The sequence below is a fragment of the Crocuta crocuta genome, unplaced genomic scaffold, assembly GCF_008692635.1.
Source record: "Crocuta crocuta isolate KB4526 unplaced genomic scaffold, BGI_CrCroc_1.0 scaffold273, whole genome shotgun sequence".
Classification (NCBI taxonomy): Eukaryota; Metazoa; Chordata; class Mammalia; order Carnivora; family Hyaenidae; genus Crocuta; species Crocuta crocuta.
The window spans coordinates 2,583,564-2,601,887 of record NW_027529425.1 but is presented as its reverse complement, the minus strand read 5'-3'; the positions used below and the strand labels follow the sequence as shown (position 1 = coordinate 2,601,887).

The window sequence follows — 18,324 nt, the reverse complement described above, 5'->3', positions numbered from 1 at the left end:
GAGTGCCGGCGGGGGGAGGGGCAGAGAGAGGGAGGGAGGGAGGGAAGGAGGGGGGAGAGAGAGAATATGAATCTTGAGCAGGTTCCATGCTCAGCATGGAGCCCAGTGTGGGGCTCAATTCCATGACCCTGGGATCATGACATGAGTCGAAATCAGGAGTCAGATGCAACTGACGTCCCTCTGGTTCTCTTTTTTAGTGGATGTTTTATCTGGTTTTGGCATTAAGGTAATACTGGCCTCATAGAATTAACTTGGAAGTTTTCCTTACTTTTCTATGTTTTGGAATAGTATGAGAAGAATAGACATTAACTCTTTAAATGTTTGGTAGAATTTGCCTGTGAAACCATCTGGTCCTGGAATTTTGTTTGTTAGGAGTTTTTTTTTTTTTAATTACTGAGTCAATTTCTTTGTTGGTTATTGGTCTTTTCAAATGTTCTATTTCCTCCTATTTTGGTTTTGATAGTTTGTACATTTCTAGGAATTTTTCCATTTATTCTATGTTGTTCCACTTTGTTAGCATATAGTTTTTCATAACCTTCTCTTAGGATTGTTTGTATTTTTGAGGTGTTGGCTATTCTTTCTCCTCTTCATTTGTGATTTTATTTGTTTGAATCTTTTCTCTTTTTTTGTCTTGATAATTCTGGCTGGAGGTTAATCAATTTTATTGATTGTTTTTCAAAAAAACAGCTCCTGGTTTCATTGGTCTGTTCTCTTATTGTTTTAAGTTTCTATATCATTTACTTTTGTTCCAATGTTTATTAGTTTTTTCCTTCTGCTGATTTTAGGTTTTGTTTTTTATTCTTTTTCTAGTAAGTTTAGGTTGTTTGTTTGAGACTTTTCCTGCTTCTTGAGGTAGGCCTGTATTGCTATAAACTTTCTTCTTAGAGGACTGCTTTTGCTGCATCCCAAAGGTTTTGAGCCATTGTGTTTTCGTTTTCATTTGTTTCCATGTACTTTTTAATCTCTTCTCTGATATCCTAGTTAACCCATTCATCCTTTAGGTGGATGTTCTTTAACCTCCATGTATTTGTGGTCTTTCTAAATTTTTTTCTTGGGGTTGGCTTCTAGTTTCATAACACTATGGGCAGAAAATATGCATGGTATGATTTCAGTCTTCTGTTGTTGAGGTTTGTTTTGTGGGCTAAGATGTGATCCATTCTGGAGAATGTTCCATGTGCACCCAGATGAGTATTCTTCTGTTTTAGGGTGGAATGTTCTGAATATATCTGTTAAGTCCATCTGGTCCAGTGTGTCATTCAAAGTCATTATTTCCTTGTTGATTCTGTTTAGATGATCCATCCATTGGTGTCAGTAGGGTGTTAAAGTCCCCTACTATTATTGTATTATTATTTATTCTTTTATGTTATTAACTGTTTTATATATTTGGGTGCTTTCGTGTTGGGTGCATAAATATTTGCAATTGTTAGATCTTGTTGGATTGTCCCCTTTATGATGATATAGTGTCCTCCTTTGTCTTTTGCTACAGTCTTTGTTTTATTTTTCAAAGTGTTTTTATTTTTGAAAGAGAGAGAGGACAGGGGAGAGACGAGACACAGAATCCAAAGAAGGCTCCAGGGTCAGAGCTGTCAGCACAGAGCCTGACACAGGGCTCAAACTCAGGAGCTGCGAGATCAGGACCTGAGAGGAAGTCAGATGCTTAACCAACTAAGCCACCCAGGTGCCCCTACAGCCTTTGTTTTAAAGTCTGTTTTATCTGATAAAAGTATTGTTACTCTGACTTTCTTTTGCCATCAATTTGCATGCTAGATGTTTCTCCATCCCCTCACTTTCAATACATTAATTGATTTTCAAATGTTGATTGAACCTTGCATTCCAGCAATACCAACCCAACGTGATTATGATTATATTATCCTTTTTATATCTTGCTGGATTCAGTTTCCTAATACTTTGCTGAGAATTTTTGTGTCAATGTTCATGAGAGATTTTGATCTTTAGTATTCTTTCCATTTAATATCTTTGCCAGATTTTAGTAATGTTGGCTGCAGAAAATGAGCTGGGAAGTGTTCTCTTTACTTTCCTGAAAGAGTTTGTGGAATTGGTACTCTCCCTTCCTTAGTCGCGTACCTGAAGATGCCGTGAAGACTTCTGGGACTGGAGAAGAAGTCTTGTCACACTACCTTTGTGACAAGATTAACAATAAATCAACTGTATGTTAACTCTAGAATAACATTTAAAAAATAGATAATGCACTATTCAGGTTATCTGTTTCTTCCTGAGTAAATTTTGGAAGTTTGTATTATTGAAGAAGTTTGTCCATTTAATAGAAATGTATTGGCACATGGTTGTTCATAATATTCTCTCATTATTCTTTTAATCCATATTATAGGGGATCTGTAGGGATGTTCCCTCTTTCTTCCAGTATCAATAATTTATGTTTTCTCTTTTTTCTTCAGTCCTGCTAGAGATGTATCCATGTCATGAAAATTCTCTAAGAGCCAGTTCTAATGCTATTTATTTTCTCTTCATGTTTTTCATTCTTTAATCTGATACCTGCTCCTTGTTATTATTTCCTTCTACTTACTTCAGGTTTAATATACTCTTCTTCTCCTTGAGTTGTAGTATGGAAGCTTTATTGATTTGAGACATTTCTTCTTTGCTAGTACAAACATTTAATAATAAAATCTTTTCTCTTAGCACTGCTTTATCTGCATCCCATTAATTCTGATATGTCTTTAACTTTTGTTCAGTTCAAATATTTTCTAATTTCCCTATGACTTTCTTTTTGGCCTGTAAATTATTTTGATGTATATTGCTTAATTTCTGTATGTTGGGAGATTTTTTTCCAGATTTCTTTCTGTTGTTGATTTTTTTTGTCTAATTCTACTGTGATCAGAGAACATACTTTGTACGATTACATTTCTTTTAAATATGCTGTGGTTTATTTTATGGCCCAGAATATGGTCTTTCTTGGTGACTGTTCCGTGTGTTTCTGCTTTTGTTGAATGGAGTATTCTGTGGAGGCCAATTAGATCAAGGTGTTTGGTAATGTTCTTTTTATCACATTTCTTCTGTATCACATTACCCTCTTCTGTCTGCCTTTTCTTTTCTTTTTTTTTTTTTAATGTTTTATTTATTTCTAGGAGAGAGAGAGAGACAGCATGAGCAGGGGAGGGTCAGAGAGAGAGGGAGTCACAGACTGAAACAGGCTCCAGGCTCTGAGCTGGCAGTCAGCACAGAGCCCGACGCGGGGCTCGAACCCACGAACTGCGAGATCATGACCTAAGCGAAAGTCGGACGCTTAACCGACTAAGCCACCCAGGCACCCCTTCTGTCTGCTTTTCTACCCATTTCTCAGAGGAGAGTGTTGAAGAGTCCAAGTATAATTGTAGATTTGTCTATTTCTTCTTTCAAATCTATCAATTTTTGTTTTCTATATTTTAAGGCTCCATTGTTAGGTGTGGGATTATTACGTCTTCTTGGTGAGTTGATCCTTTTTATCATGTTGTAATGTCCCTCTTTAGCCCTGATCATTTCTATTCCTCTGAAGTGTTTTCTGATAGGAATATAGCTACCCCAGCTTTCTTCTTTCTTTTTAATTGTGGTGAAATACACATAACATAACCTTTACCATCTTAACCATTCTTAAGTGTCCAATTCAGGGGCATTAAGTACATTCACACTGTTGTGAATCACATCTGTCCATCTCCAGAACTCTTCATCTTCCGAAACTGAGACTCTGTCCCCATTAAACACTCACTCCCATAACCCCTTCTCCCACTCCCTGCCCTGTCACCCTCCATCTATTTTTGGTCCCTTTGAATCGTATTCCTTTAGGTGCCTCATATAAGGGGAATTATATACTATTTGTCCTTTTGCAACTGGTTTATTTCACTGAGCATAATGTCCTCAAGGTTCATCCATCTTATAGTATGTGTCAGAATGTCCTTCCTTTAAAATTTTTTTTACTTACATTTTTTTTATTTTTGAGAGACAGAGTGAGATCAGGGGAAGGGCAGAGAGAGAAGGAGACAGAATCCGAAGCAGCTCCAGGCTCTGAGCAAGAATTCAGCACAGAGCCCGATGTGGGGCTTGAACCCATAAACCACGAGATTGTGACCTGAGCTGAAGTCAGACACTTAACTGATTGAGCCCCCCAGGCACCCCATAGAATGTCTTTCCTTTTAAAGGCTAAATTATATTCCATTGTATGTTTATATCATGATCCATTTTTTTATTCATTCGTCCATCGACAGATACTTGTGTGACTTCCACCTTTTGGCTATTGTGACTAATGCTGCTGTGAACATGAGTGCACACATATTTGTTTGATTCCTGCTTTCAGTTCTTTTCAGTCTATACCCAGAAGTTCTAGAAAGACCTATCCAGAGTCATCTCATTTTTAAAAAACTTGTGTGTGTATTTATGTGTGTTATATGTACATATTATATGTTGACCTAGTACATATAACTGCACATACCTAGGGAAAATATGGATGAATTCTCAAATTCTCAAGTAGTGGTTACCTCTGCCAAGTGGGAATGAAGAGGGGGCATTTTAAAAATCAACCTGTATGTTAAAAATAAATAAAATGTAAGATAGTAATCAGTATCAAGGCAGGCACTTTATATACACTCTCTTCAATCTTTACATCCATCCTATAGGGTTGGTGTTATTTTTGTTTTGTAGATGAAACCCACAGGGCTTAAATAATTTGCCTTAGGTCAAAAGGCTAGTTAGTAACTGATGGTGTAGAGCCTGAACCCAAGTCTGTGTGGCTCTGGAATCCATGTTCTTTGTCCCTTCAAATGGGTTGTTGTTATGATCGATTGTCTGGATTTTAAAAGAATTCAGGTAAAAAAGAGGAACTATTTTTAGCATGCCTTATGGAAATTTGCTTTCTTTGCAGAATGGCTTTGGAACACATACATGGTTTCTAAAGAGAATCCCCAACTCCCAGTACCCTTTACGAAATGAATACATAGGAGAGTTTGTAAATGGAGAGCGTCATGGCCATGGGAAGTTTTACTATGCCAGTGGCGCCATGTATGAGGGAGAATGGGTCTCCAATAAAAAACATGGCATGGTGAGTGCAGATGTGTGAAAAGTACATTTTAAAGATTTGGTAAAGCAACTAAAATACGGTAAAAGGCGTGTCATTCTCTGTCTTGTAAAGTGCATAACCCATTTTTGCACAGGACAGCTTCCTGTCTTGTTAGGATAATGAATTTTAAAATAATTTCCAATGTATCATCAATATCTAATATATTTAGAAGTTATTTAATTGGTTTATGTTATGTATATATGTGTGTGTTACAGTGGTTTTGGTCACAAGTAATGGAATATCTAGCTTAATAATCCATAAATAACAAAGAACAAGTGGATTTAGGGGCGCCTGGGTGTCTCGGTTGGTTAAGCGTCTGGCTCTTGGTTTTGGCTCATGGTTCATGATCTCACGGTTTGTGGGTCTGAGCCCTACCTTGGGCTCTGCGCTGATGATATAGAGACTGCTTGGGATTCTCTTTACTCCTCCCCCATGCTCATGCACACATATTCTCTCTCTCTTTCAAAATAAACACTTTTCAAAAAAATTTTTTTATGTTTTATTTATTTCTGAGAGAGAGAGAGGGAGAGAGAGAGAGACAGTGTGAGCAGGGGAGGATCNAGACTCTGTCCCCATTAAACACTCACTCCCATAACCCCTTCTCCCACTCCCTGCCCTGTCACCCTCCATCTATTTTTGGTCCCTTTGAATCGTATTCCTTTAGGTGCCTCATATAAGGGGAATTATATACTATTTGTCCTTTTGCAACTGGTTTATTTCACTGAGCATAATGTCCTCAAGGTTCATCCATCTTATAGTATGTGTCAGAATGTCCTTCCTTTAAAATTTTTTTTACTTACATTTTTTTTATTTTTGAGAGACAGAGTGAGATCAGGGGAAGGGCAGAGAGAGAAGGAGACAGAATCCGAAGCAGCTCCAGGCTCTGAGCAAGAATTCAGCACAGAGCCCGATGTGGGGCTTGAACCCATAAACCACGAGATTGTGACCTGAGCTGAAGTCAGACACTTAACTGATTGAGCCCCCCAGGCACCCCATAGAATGTCTTTCCTTTTAAAGGCTAAATTATATTCCATTGTATGTTTATATCATGATCCATTTTTTTATTCATTCGTCCATCGACAGATACTTGTGTGACTTCCACCTTTTGGCTATTGTGACTAATGCTGCTGTGAACATGAGTGCACACATATTTGTTTGATTCCTGCTTTCAGTTCTTTTCAGTCTATACCCAGAAGTTCTAGAAAGACCTATCCAGAGTCATCTCATTTTTAAAAAACTTGTGTGTGTATTTATGTGTGTTATATGTACATATTATATGTTGACCTAGTACATATAACTGCACATACCTAGGGAAAATATGGATGAATTCTCAAATTCTCAAGTAGTGGTTACCTCTGCCAAGTGGGAATGAAGAGGGGGCATTTTAAAAATCAACCTGTATGTTAAAAATAAATAAAATGTAAGATAGTAATCAGTATCAAGGCAGGCACTTTATATACACTCTCTTCAATCTTTACATCCATCCTATAGGGTTGGTGTTATTTTTGTTTTGTAGATGAAACCCACAGGGCTTAAATAATTTGCCTTAGGTCAAAAGGCTAGTTAGTAACTGATGGTGTAGAGCCTGAACCCAAGTCTGTGTGGCTCTGGAATCCATGTTCTTTGTCCCTTCAAATGGGTTGTTGTTATGATCGATTGTCTGGATTTTAAAAGAATTCAGGTAAAAAAGAGGAACTATTTTTAGCATGCCTTATGGAAATTTGCTTTCTTTGCAGAATGGCTTTGGAACACATACATGGTTTCTAAAGAGAATCCCCAACTCCCAGTACCCTTTACGAAATGAATACATAGGAGAGTTTGTAAATGGAGAGCGTCATGGCCATGGGAAGTTTTACTATGCCAGTGGCGCCATGTATGAGGGAGAATGGGTCTCCAATAAAAAACATGGCATGGTGAGTGCAGATGTGTGAAAAGTACATTTTAAAGATTTGGTAAAGCAACTAAAATACGGTAAAAGGCGTGTCATTCTCTGTCTTGTAAAGTGCATAACCCATTTTTGCACAGGACAGCTTCCTGTCTTGTTAGGATAATGAATTTTAAAATAATTTCCAATGTATCATCAATATCTAATATATTTAGAAGTTATTTAATTGGTTTATGTTATGTATATATGTGTGTGTTACAGTGGTTTTGGTCACAAGTAATGGAATATCTAGCTTAATAATCCATAAATAACAAAGAACAAGTGGATTTAGGGGCGCCTGGGTGTCTCGGTTGGTTAAGCGTCTGGCTCTTGGTTTTGGCTCATGGTTCATGATCTCACGGTTTGTGGGTCTGAGCCCTACCTTGGGCTCTGCGCTGATGATATAGAGACTGCTTGGGATTCTCTTTACTCCTCCCCCATGCTCATGCACACATATTCTCTCTCTCTTTCAAAATAAACACTTTTCAAAAAAATTTTTTTATGTTTTATTTATTTCTGAGAGAGAGAGAGGGAGAGAGAGAGAGACAGTGTGAGCAGGGGAGGATCAGAGAGAGAGGGAGATACAGAATCTGAAACAGGCTCCAGGCTCTGAGTTATCAGCACAGAACCTGATTCAGGGCTTGAACCCACGAACTGTGAGATCACGACCTGAGCCAAAGTCAGACACTTAACCAACTGAGCCACTCAGGTGCCCCTCAAAATAAATACTTNAGAGGGAGATACAGAATCTGAAACAGGCTCCAGGCTCTGAGTTATCAGCACAGAACCTGATTCAGGGCTTGAACCCACGAACTGTGAGATCACGACCTGAGCCAAAGTCAGACACTTAACCAACTGAGCCACTCAGGTGCCCCTCAAAATAAATACTTTTTAAAAAAAGGAATAAGTGGGTTTCAAGGTTGGTTTGATCCAGCACCTCAGTGATGTGAAGGGTTTTCTTCCATCTCCCCAGGCTGTCTTCTGCCACGATGTCAGCTTCACCCTTGGGCTGCCCCGCCCCCATGACCACAAGAAGTGGCTGTAGTTCTGGGCTTCATATCCACATACACACTAAGTAGAAGGAGAGAAGAAACTCTTCTCCAGGAAGCTTTCCACAAATGTCTTTAGTTTGGCTGAGCTGGCTTGGTTCATGTGCTTACCTCTTGATCAGACTGACTATTGGCCTGGGTTGGACAGATACCAAGAGAGCCCCTATTTGGTGATAGCACTTTGCTGGTCAGTAGCATAGTTTGATAAGATACCTTCTGTGACCTAGGGGTGGATGGGGAGAGGTTGTGGGACAGATGGGACAGGAGGAGGAGGAAGAGAGAGGATTTACAGTGATGTGAGACTCTAGGAGCCTGATTCTATGTGGGCTAAGTGCGTATCTTTAAAAAAAATTTTTTAATGTTTTTTATTTATTATTGAGACAGAGAGAAACAGAGTATGAGTGGGGGAGAGGCAGAGAGAGAGGGAGACACAGTCCGAAACAAGCTCCAGGGTCTGAGCTGTTAGCACAGAGCCCGATGTGGGGCTCAAACCCACAAATCGCAAGATCATGACCTGAGCTGAAGTCGGACGCTTAACCGACTGAGCCACCCAGGTGCCCCTAAAAAAATTTTTTTAATGTTGATTTATTTTTGGGTGTGAGAGTGTGAGAGGGGGTGGGGCAGAGAGAGAGGGAGACAGAGAATTTGAAGCAGGCTCCAGGCTGCAAGCTGTCAGCACAGAGCCCAACGAAGGACTCAACCTTACAGACTGCAAGATCATGACCTGAGCTTAAGTTGAAGTAGGAAGCTTAACTGACTGGGCCACCCAGGCACCCTGGGCTAAGTGCATATCTTAAAAACAAACAAACAAACAAACAAAAAACTCCAAGCCTTTGAAAAAGATACATACACACATCACCAGTGGTTTTTCTGACCTCTAATCTTTCTGTCTGCAGGGCCGATTAACGTTCAAGAACGGACGTGTGTATGATGGCGCATTTTCCAACGACCACTTAGTGGAATTTCCAAATCTTGAAGTTGAGTTCTTAAGTCACCTGGACCTGTCTACAGAATCTTCCTTCAGGAACTGGTGCTACAGAACCTCCGTCAGTGCCGGTAGGGGGGTGTTCGCCCGTCTGCTGCATGCAAAGTACCCTGTGTTATCTGTGGAATCTACTCATCAAAATACACCAACTGCTTTAGAAAACCTGAGTTTCCTGGGAGAAGCCACTGTCTTTTTTTAAAAAAATTTTTTAATATGTATTTTTTTACATTTATTGATTTTCAAGAGTCAGAGCATGAGCAGGGCAGGGGCAGAGAGAGGAGACACAGAATCCCAAGCAAGCTCTAGGCTCTGAGCAAGTGTCAGCACAGAGCCCAAAGCGGGGCTCGAACCCATGAACCGTGAAATCATGACCTGAGCTGAAGTCAGATGCTCAATCGACTAAGGCATCCAGATGCCCCGAAACTGCATCTTTCTTAATAAGTTTTTTTGAATACTCTTGTATCCTACTTTGATGGAAAATCTTTTTTTTATTATTACTTTTTAAAATTTTATAGAGAGAGCAAATGTGTGAATGAGGAGGAGGGGCAAAGGGAGACAGAATCTTAAGCAAGCTTCTTGCTCAGTGTGAAGGCTGACATAAGGCTTGATCCCACGACCCTGGGATCATGACTTTAGCCGAAATCAAGAGTCAGATGCTCAACTGACTGAACCACCCTGGTGCCCCAGTAGAAAATCATTTTGACGTAACGTTGAAAAAACATTTTTTAACTTCCAAAATCATTTAATTTTTTCCCCCCAAAGCATTTTGATTTATTAGTTGAAACGGTAACATTGAAAACTTTTAACATTGCTTTTCACAATTATCCCCTCTATTTGCCTTTATTTGCTAGCGATTCCCAGAAAGCTTGATGACAGTGAAAGTACTTCTGTGTTAGGGTCGGGCATTGAGCTGAATCTAAGTTTTTTGCTGAATATGTATCCCGAGAAAGATCAAGCAGAGGAAAAAAAGCAGGTAAAAGCCTTTTGTATTGTTATACATTTGCATTTTAGGCTTAAATCTTAAGGGTCCCCAGAGTCTTGGACAAATACAGCTGATGGTGATTCTCCCGTATTGAGGGTGTTTTATATCCCTTATTGATGCTGTGTACACCATCCCATTTAATTCGTACGGCAACCTTAGTGGACAGGCTTTGCGAGAAAACAGAAGCCCAGATCGAGGGACTCAATGAATTAACTATGGCCTCAGAGCCCATAAGGCTAAAGTTAACCCTCACCTCCCACTTGGTCTAAAGGCCAAGGCCGTGGCCATCCCACTCAGCACGGCGTGAATTCTGCTGTGCATTATTATGGGCTGCTGGGATTCAAAACATCTTCAAACCCTTAGAAATCAGTACAACTCTAGAAACCCATAGAGCCAGAGAACATTCTGTGTACCCAGACCTCATTTGATGAACATCTGGAAAATCACATCCACCAAATTACACTTTAGCATTGTGATTCACAGTTTGGGGCTTGGCATGAGTCTTCGGAGAAGATGTTTGCAACAAGAGCACCATGGGTACCTCGAGATTGAGAGGCAGGCTTGCCTCTTGGCCCTTGCTCATGCCTGCCTCCTCTGGTCCCAGTCTGTGGGTCTCAAAGCGATGACTCTCTACCCCCATCCCATCCTCCTTTCTTCTTCTCCCGGCCAATGTCGTACTTCAGGCTCCTGGTATCACTCACTCCATCTGCTATCAGACTATCATTAAAAACAAGAACTTCTAGGGGCGCCTGGGTGGCTCAGTTGGTTGAGTGTCAGACTTCAGCACAGGTCATGATCTCACGGTTCATGGGTTCAAGCCCTGTGTCAGGCTGTGTGCTGATAGCCCAGAGCCTGGAGCCTGCTTCAGATTCTGTGTCTCCCTCTCTCTCTGCCCCACCCTCACTCACGCTGTGTCTCTCTCTCTCTCTCTCAAAAAGAAATAAATATTAATTTTAAAAATAAAAATTATGGATTTAAAATCTATCCTATTTCATAATTACAAAAGCAGTATAGGACCTAGAAAGTGAAAAAATTCTGTAACTCAGTAAGGGAGAGAATCTTAGGCTTGCCACCCAGTATGGATTGCCACTCGGGGCCTTGAGATCATGACCTGAGCTGAACTCAAGAGTCAGATGCTTAATTGACTGAGCCACCCAGGCATTCCTGATAACANTTTCTCCTCTAGGATGTTGATAGTTTCCTGTCTCACGTTCAGGTCCTTTAACCATTTTGAATTTATTTTTGATAACAGCACATTTTTTAATGTTATTCAGAAATTGCATTTTATTGACCTGGCGGCAAGCGGGGAAAATAGAACATTTGTTGAGCTCTAATAGTGGTCAACGGTAAATGCTGTTACCTCACGTGTTCTATCATTTCATTGGTCAAACAGGTGTTGTTTCTTTTACTTTTGTTCTTATTAGGTAAGATTAAGACGTGTATGGCTTTCTCTCTGTAGGTGGAATATGCTGTCTTAAGAAATATTACAGAATTAAGACGAATCTATAGCTTCTACAGCAGCCTAGGATGTGACCGCTCCCTGGATAACACCTTTCTGATGACAAAGCTTCACTTCTGGAGGTTTCTAAAAGATTGCAAATTTCATCACCATAATATAACTCTTGCTGATATGGACAGGGTGTTAAGTGGTGAGTATTTCCAGTCCCTTCATGTCTTTTGGTTTGAAGAGTAGTGTAATAAGTCACCGTGAAACCGGTCAGGAAATGTGGAGGAAGTGAGGAAGGCAAATGCTGGGAGAGGCCTTCCAGAAACCGACACACGGTCTCCTCAAGGTGTTGAAAACGTACTTGAGATAGTGTTGTAAGATGACGGCAGTAGTAAAAGACCATCTACGGCAGGGCCTGTGAGCCAAGGCCTGTTCTTATAAATAAAGTTTTATTGGAACACAGCTATGTCCATTTTCTCATGCATTGTCTGTGGCTGTTTTTGCCCTATCATGTCAGAACTGAGAGGTTGTGATAGAGACTGTCTGGCCCATAAAGCCTAAAATATTTACTGTGTGGCTTTTGGCAGAAAAGTTTGCCTGCCTCTGATCTGCAGTTTAAAACAACCCACTAAATTGTGAGGCCAGAAACAGAGGGCATCAGGGAGGGCCAGTAGCCAAGAAACCACTTGAGGTGGGCTTGGGCTTGATTTCAAATTAGAAATTTCATGGCAATAGATTTAACAACTTCAAAGGTTTTATTCCTTTCAGCCGACTTCTGGGAAGCAGGCCTTGACAGCCTCACATTATCTACTTGTAAAACAAAATATTAGAACTAATACTTATTTACTTGACATGTAAGTGTTTGGCACAGACTTTGAGCCTATGTAGAATCAGAACCATCGTTAATCAAATGGGGCTCACTGCTCCAAACTCTGAAAAACACTGGGACAAGGTATCTTGTAACTTTCCCGAAAAGTGACTAGGTCTTTCATGCGGTACTTAAGTTTTAGGTGGATGTGTATATGCTGTTCACAGTATTCACTGGGAGAAAAGGTACTGCCTCAAACTCAGTTCTTTGACTTGTATACCAGGAGCAAATAAAATAGAAGGTTTTAGAAAATATGAGGTATCAGGAATGAAATCTTGACATTTGCAACCAACCTGGATGGGCGTTGAGAGTGTTATGCTAAGAGAAATAAGACACAGAGAGACAAATAGCATATGATCTTGCTTGTATGTCAAATCTAAAAAAACAAAGAAGAGTCACCTGGGTGGCTCAGTGGTTTAAGCCTCCAACTCTTGATTTCGGCTCAGGTCATGATCTCAGGGTTCGTGGGATTGAGTTTGGCATTGGGCTCTGTGCGGACAACTCAGATCTCCTGAGGCATGGGATTCTCCCTCTCTCTGCCCCTTCCCACTTGCAGCTCTCTCTCTCTCTCAAATAATTAAACATGAAAAAATAATAAAATTAAATAAAAATTTAAAAACTAAGAAACAAGCTCACAGATCTAGAGAACAGAGTAGTGGTTGCCAGAGGGGAGGGATCGACGGGATGGGTGAAGGGGTCAAAAGGTATAAACTTCCAGCTACAAGATAAATAAGTTGTGGGGACATAATGTACAGCATGGTGACTGTAATTAAAAATAAAGGATTATAGGGGCGCCTGGGTGGCTTAGTCGGTTAAGCATCCGACTTTCGCTTAGGTCATGATCTCGCGGTTCGTGGGTTCGAGCCCCACGTCGGGCTCTGTGCTGACTGCCAGCTCAGAGCCTGGAGCCTATTTCAGAGTCTGTATCTCCCTCTCTCTCTGGCCCTCCCCTGCTCACGCTGTCTCTCTCTCTCTTTCCTATCAATCAATCAATCAATCAATCAATAAATAAATATATTTGAAAGTTGCTAAGAGGGTCAGTCTTAAAAGTCCTCACCACAAGAATAAAAGAGAAATTTTTGTAACTACGTAGGAGAAGGTATCAGCCAGACTTGCTGTGGTGATCATGTTGCAGCATCTAGTGAATCATGTCATACAGTGTTATATGTCAGTTCTACCTGAATTAAAAAAAAAATACTAGGCAGGGTGCCTGGGTGGTTCAGCTGGTTAAGTGCCTGACTTCGGCTCAGGTCATGATCTCATAGTCCGTGGGTTTGAGCCCCGTGTCGAGCTCTGTGCTGACAGCTCGGAGCCTGGAGCCTGCTTTGAATTCTGTGTCTCCGTCTCTCTCTGCCCCTCCCCTGCTCATACTCTGTGTCTCAAAAATAAACAAACATTAAAAAAAAAAGTACCAAGCATCCTTTCCAATTTCCTTTATTTTAGCCAATAATGACATTCCGGTTGAAGAAATTCATTCTCCATTTACGACAATACTTTTGAGAACATTTCTGAATTATCTTCTGCAATTGGCTTACCACATCCATCACAAAGAGTTCCAGTAAGTACCACTTCTGAAGCTCTGACAGGTGAGGCAGACCTTATCATTACTGAGCTACAGTGGTGCTCGCTTTTCTTCGATGTGCGTTATTACTTTTACATACTCCTGAAGTGAAGGGCCGGAAACAAAAGCGTTTCACAAATATTAGCCACAAAACCATTGGATGCCAGATTACAATTCTGAAGCCCCTTCAGAGGTGAGTCATGTTTCAGTGTTGCAAATTGCTCTCAGGGTTTTAATCAGAAATAGTCAAAACCAGCCCTTCCTTAGGCTGGAATTTCCCCATCTTTCTCAGAGAAAAATTGATCCTATATCTTTTTATTTGGAAATAAATTTAGTTTTCCAGGAGTGCTTCCATGTTGGTACTTGAGTTCCTATACACCCTTCAGTCCACTGCCCTTAACAATAACATTGTACACGACCGTGGTACACCTGTTGAAATTAAGAAATTAATGTTGGTAAAATACTGTTAACAACTCACAGACATTATTAGGTTTCCTGAGTTTTCTCACTAATGTCCCTTTTCTGATCTGTGTTCTTAGCGTTTAGTTGTCCTATCTCCTTAGTCCCTACAACCTGTGATGATTTCTCAGACTTTGTCTTTTATGGCCTTGACACTTTGGAAAACTATTGGTCAGTTATCTCATAAAATGTCCCTTGGTTTTGGTCTGCTGATGTGTTTTCAACATTGCACTGAGGCTTGGGTTTGGGGAAGAGCACCATGGAGGTGAAATGCCCTTGGCATCACATCACATCAAGGGTACGTGGTGTTGATGTGTCTTGTTACTGCTGATGTTAGCCCTGAGCACTCAGTTAAAATGGCGGCAGCCACAATTCTCTACCATGAACATACTGTGTCTCCCTTTCTGTACTCTCGTGGTTCGAAGCAAATTACTAAGTCCACGCCATGCTCAGGGAGAGAGGAATTAGGTTCTACTTCCTGGACAGAGGGGTGACTAGATCTTTCTTGTCAGAAACAGAAGCCCATCGCTCTTTCTGTGTTTTACCAAACTGATGACCGAGAACATTCACCCAAATGCTGGCCGTGTAAAGGGTAAATAAAAGCCCAATAGCATTATATATTTTATCTATTTTTTCCAAATGTAGTTTTGTAATCGAATTTTGATGATTTATCTTTGCATTGTGTTTTTAGGTAATTTATTCAGTGGGCAACAGCAGACACTCTATTCCATGAGTTACATTGACAAGAGCTGGGAGATTTATACAGTTTACTGCAGACCGCGCGCCGCTCCTCCCCACGAGCTGTCCATGAAGATGCGACACTTCCTCTGGATGTTGAAAGTAAGCGCTCGTGACCGAGACTGGTTTTACATGTATATATATAAGTGTTCATTATTTTTGAGAGACTGCCAGTGGTGGTGGTGGGGGGGTGACAGAGAGAGGGAGACAGAGGACCCAAAGCAGGCTCTGTGCTGACAGCAGTGAGCCCGAAGCAGGGCTCAAACTCATGAACCATGAGATCATGACTTGAGCCGAGGTCGATGCTCAACTGACTGAGTCTCCCAGGAGCCCCAAGACCAGTTTTGTATTAATAGGCATTTGGGTTTTCATTAAAGAAACGCAATATGTTCTAGCAGCGACACACAGATAATGAGGTGAAGATCCAGGATGGATTTTCATAGCCGTTGAATGTTTGTGGGGCCTCTTTGGGCAGAAGCGAGTAATTCCGGGGTCCAGGAACACTGGCCCTATGTGCTTCCTTCCCAGGAAGGGAAGGGGCACAGGCGGTGGGGCCACAGTGTCTTTGCTAATGCAGACCTTGCCACGTAAGAGAAGACGAGGTGGGGAGGACACCAGTGTCACTGACAAAAATTATTATTCATTGGAAAGTAACTTAAAGAAGTTATTAGTTTAAAAACTAATGAGAACACCTAGTGTATATGATATTCTCTTACTATTGGTAGTTTTTGTTTGAATTCACACCTGTGGGAAGTTAAATGATAAAATGGGAAGGGTCGAATACAAATACAGGGAAAAGTCTAACAGTGTCCTATGCGTATGAAAAACTGACAGCAACCTAGTGTCTAATACAGAAAAACAGCTTTTTAGAAATAGGTAAGTTTGGGGGAGTATTGGGCCAGCTATTTGTTCACTGTTGTCCTTTCTTCGTGGCCCCTTATTGAAGAAACCAGGTCAGACATCCGCTTCGGGCTCGCAGCATCTGGTCCGAGTTGAGTCTCCTGTTCTTCTTTCCCCTGTATTTCCACTAAAGCAGGACAGTTAGAGGCTTACTTGGATTCGGGGGTTTTTGCCCTGACAAAAGCCACAGGTGGTTTTGTGTACTTCCTGTTGCATTGCGTCAGGAATGTTCCCTTTCGGTGATATTGAGATGGACTAGTGGGTTCACCTGGTGTCAGCACGATCCTTCCGTTAGGACCTAGGAGCCATGGGGCACCCGGGTGGCTCAGTCGGTTAAGAGTCGACTTCGGCTCAGGTCATAATCAGGTGTGAGTTCGAGCCCCGCGTGAGACTCTGTGCTGACAGCTCAGAGCCTGGAGCCTGCTTCCGAGAGTGTGTCTCCCTCTCTCTCTGTCTCTGTCTCTCTTTCTTTCTCAAAAATAAACAAACATTTAAAAAAAGAACCTGGAGCCTGGTTTGCACAGGGCTTAGGAGTGTGGAGGGTGGGCCAGTGTGGAGCCAGGCCTTATGAGGTGCACTTTCACCTAATCCTTGTTTTCAGCAGCCCTGACCTTAGTGGAAAATGGTGGTTTCTGGGCAGACTGCTCTCTGGTTCAGTATCCCAGAGAGCAAATCTTCTGTGTTTAGCTCCGATGCAGACAGCATCTTCACCTGGACTTCCAGCGAGAATCCTGTGTTCAGCCCGACCTGGAGTGTTACTGTCAGAGGGGCCTCCTTTCTGAGAGCCCACAGCATCCCGGGCCCCTGGGTCCCCCAGCCAGTCTTTCCCACCTGTGTGGCTGGGTTGATCTCTCACATCTGGATTGTATATTCCCCCACACCCTCTGTCCTGTGTTTATGNCGCGAGATCATGACCTAAGCGAAAGTCGGACACTTAACCGACTAAGCCACCCAGGCGCCCCGAGGGAGAGAGAATTCTAAGCAGACCCTGCACTGTAGCAGGCTCCACACTGTCAGCACAGAGCCTGACACGGGGCTCAAACTCACAAACCATGAGATCACGACCTGAGCCGAAACCAAGAGTCAGACACTTAACCAACTGGGCCACCCAGTTACCCTTCTTCTTCTTCTTCTTCTTCCTTCTTCCTTCTTCCTTTTTCCTTCTTTCTTCCTCCTCCTCCTCCTCCTCCTTCTTCTTCTTCCTCCTCCTCCTCATCCGCCTCCTCCTCTGCCTCCTCCTTTTTGTCAAAGAACAACATTTTCTCTCTCTTTTTTTAAGTTTATTTATTTTGAGAGAAAGAGTGGGGAGGGACAGAGAGAGAAGGAGAGAGAGAGAGAATACCAAGCAGGCTCTGTGCTGTCAGCCTGGGGTTTGAGCCATCAAACAGTGAGATCATGACCTGAGCCAAGGTCAAGAGTGAAATGCTTAACTGACTGAGCTACCCAGGCGCTCCTGTGTTGATGCTTCTAAAAATACTTTTCTTGCAGAAGGATTAGGGAAGGTCTGGAGAGGTAAATATCAATGGTAATCTAGAATGCTTTTCAAAAGGATCGGTTTCAAAGATACTCATTTCTAGAACACCTTCTGAAAGTGTTACATGGATACAAATTGACATTAAAAATACGTAGCTATCTGTAATTACACGCTATTAGAGTTTATTTGGTTGTTTCTTTTACAGGACTTTAAAATGATAAATAAGGAATTAACACCAACCAAATTTGTGGAAGTCATCGCAGAGGATAATCCTTTCATGCATGATGGCATCGACAGCAACTTTGAACTTGAGGTTTGTCAAGAGATGTCACAAATAGTGCAGATACAATCCAAGAACGAAGATCTGACTGAAAGGCATTTTAACCCCAGTACATAAATATGCATAGGTCTCTATGCATGTGCACGTATGCATACATGTATGTATATCGGTGTGTGTCTATGTAGCTATATCTGCTGGATTGTATTAGAAAACTAGAGTTGGGGCGCCTGGGTAGCTCAGTCAGTTAAGCGTCCGACTTCAGCTCAGGTCATGATCTCACGGTTCATGGGTTCGAGCCCTGCGTCAGGCTCTGTGATGACAGTTAGCTCAGAGTTTGAAGACTGCTTCAGATTCTGTGTCTCCCTCTCTACCCCTGCCCCACTCATATGGTGTCTCTCTCTGTCTCTCAAAAATGAATAAACGTTTAAAAAAATTTTTAAAAAGGACCGTCCTCGATTAGTGAATATAAAATAAAAGGTTTCCAACAAAATAGAAAAGTGACTTAACAAATAAGATAGAACTCACATAGTCTAATTTTTTAATATAATTTTTATATTATATTAAATAATATAATATAAAAATTATATTAAATATA

General features: G+C 41.3%; 1 protein-coding gene across 1 annotated transcript in view; it reads left to right on the top strand.

Annotated features, from left to right (window-relative positions):
• The window catches only part of LOC144227069 (radial spoke head 10 homolog B-like), a 56,314-nt gene that overhangs the window by 17,427 nt on the left and 20,563 nt on the right, over nt 1-18,324 (top strand). The window contains exons 8-15 of the mRNA XM_077758579.1: nt 4,868-5,044; nt 8,932-9,091; nt 9,872-9,993; nt 11,462-11,651; nt 13,761-13,875; nt 14,850-14,929; nt 15,029-15,177; nt 17,655-17,762. Coding sequence (XP_077614705.1) covers nt 4,868-5,044; nt 8,932-9,091; nt 9,872-9,993; nt 11,462-11,651; nt 13,761-13,875; nt 14,850-14,929; nt 15,029-15,177; nt 17,655-17,762 — 1,101 coding nt within the window. The remainder of the gene's footprint in view (nt 1-4,867; nt 5,045-8,931; nt 9,092-9,871; nt 9,994-11,461; nt 11,652-13,760; nt 13,876-14,849; nt 14,930-15,028; nt 15,178-17,654; nt 17,763-18,324) is intronic.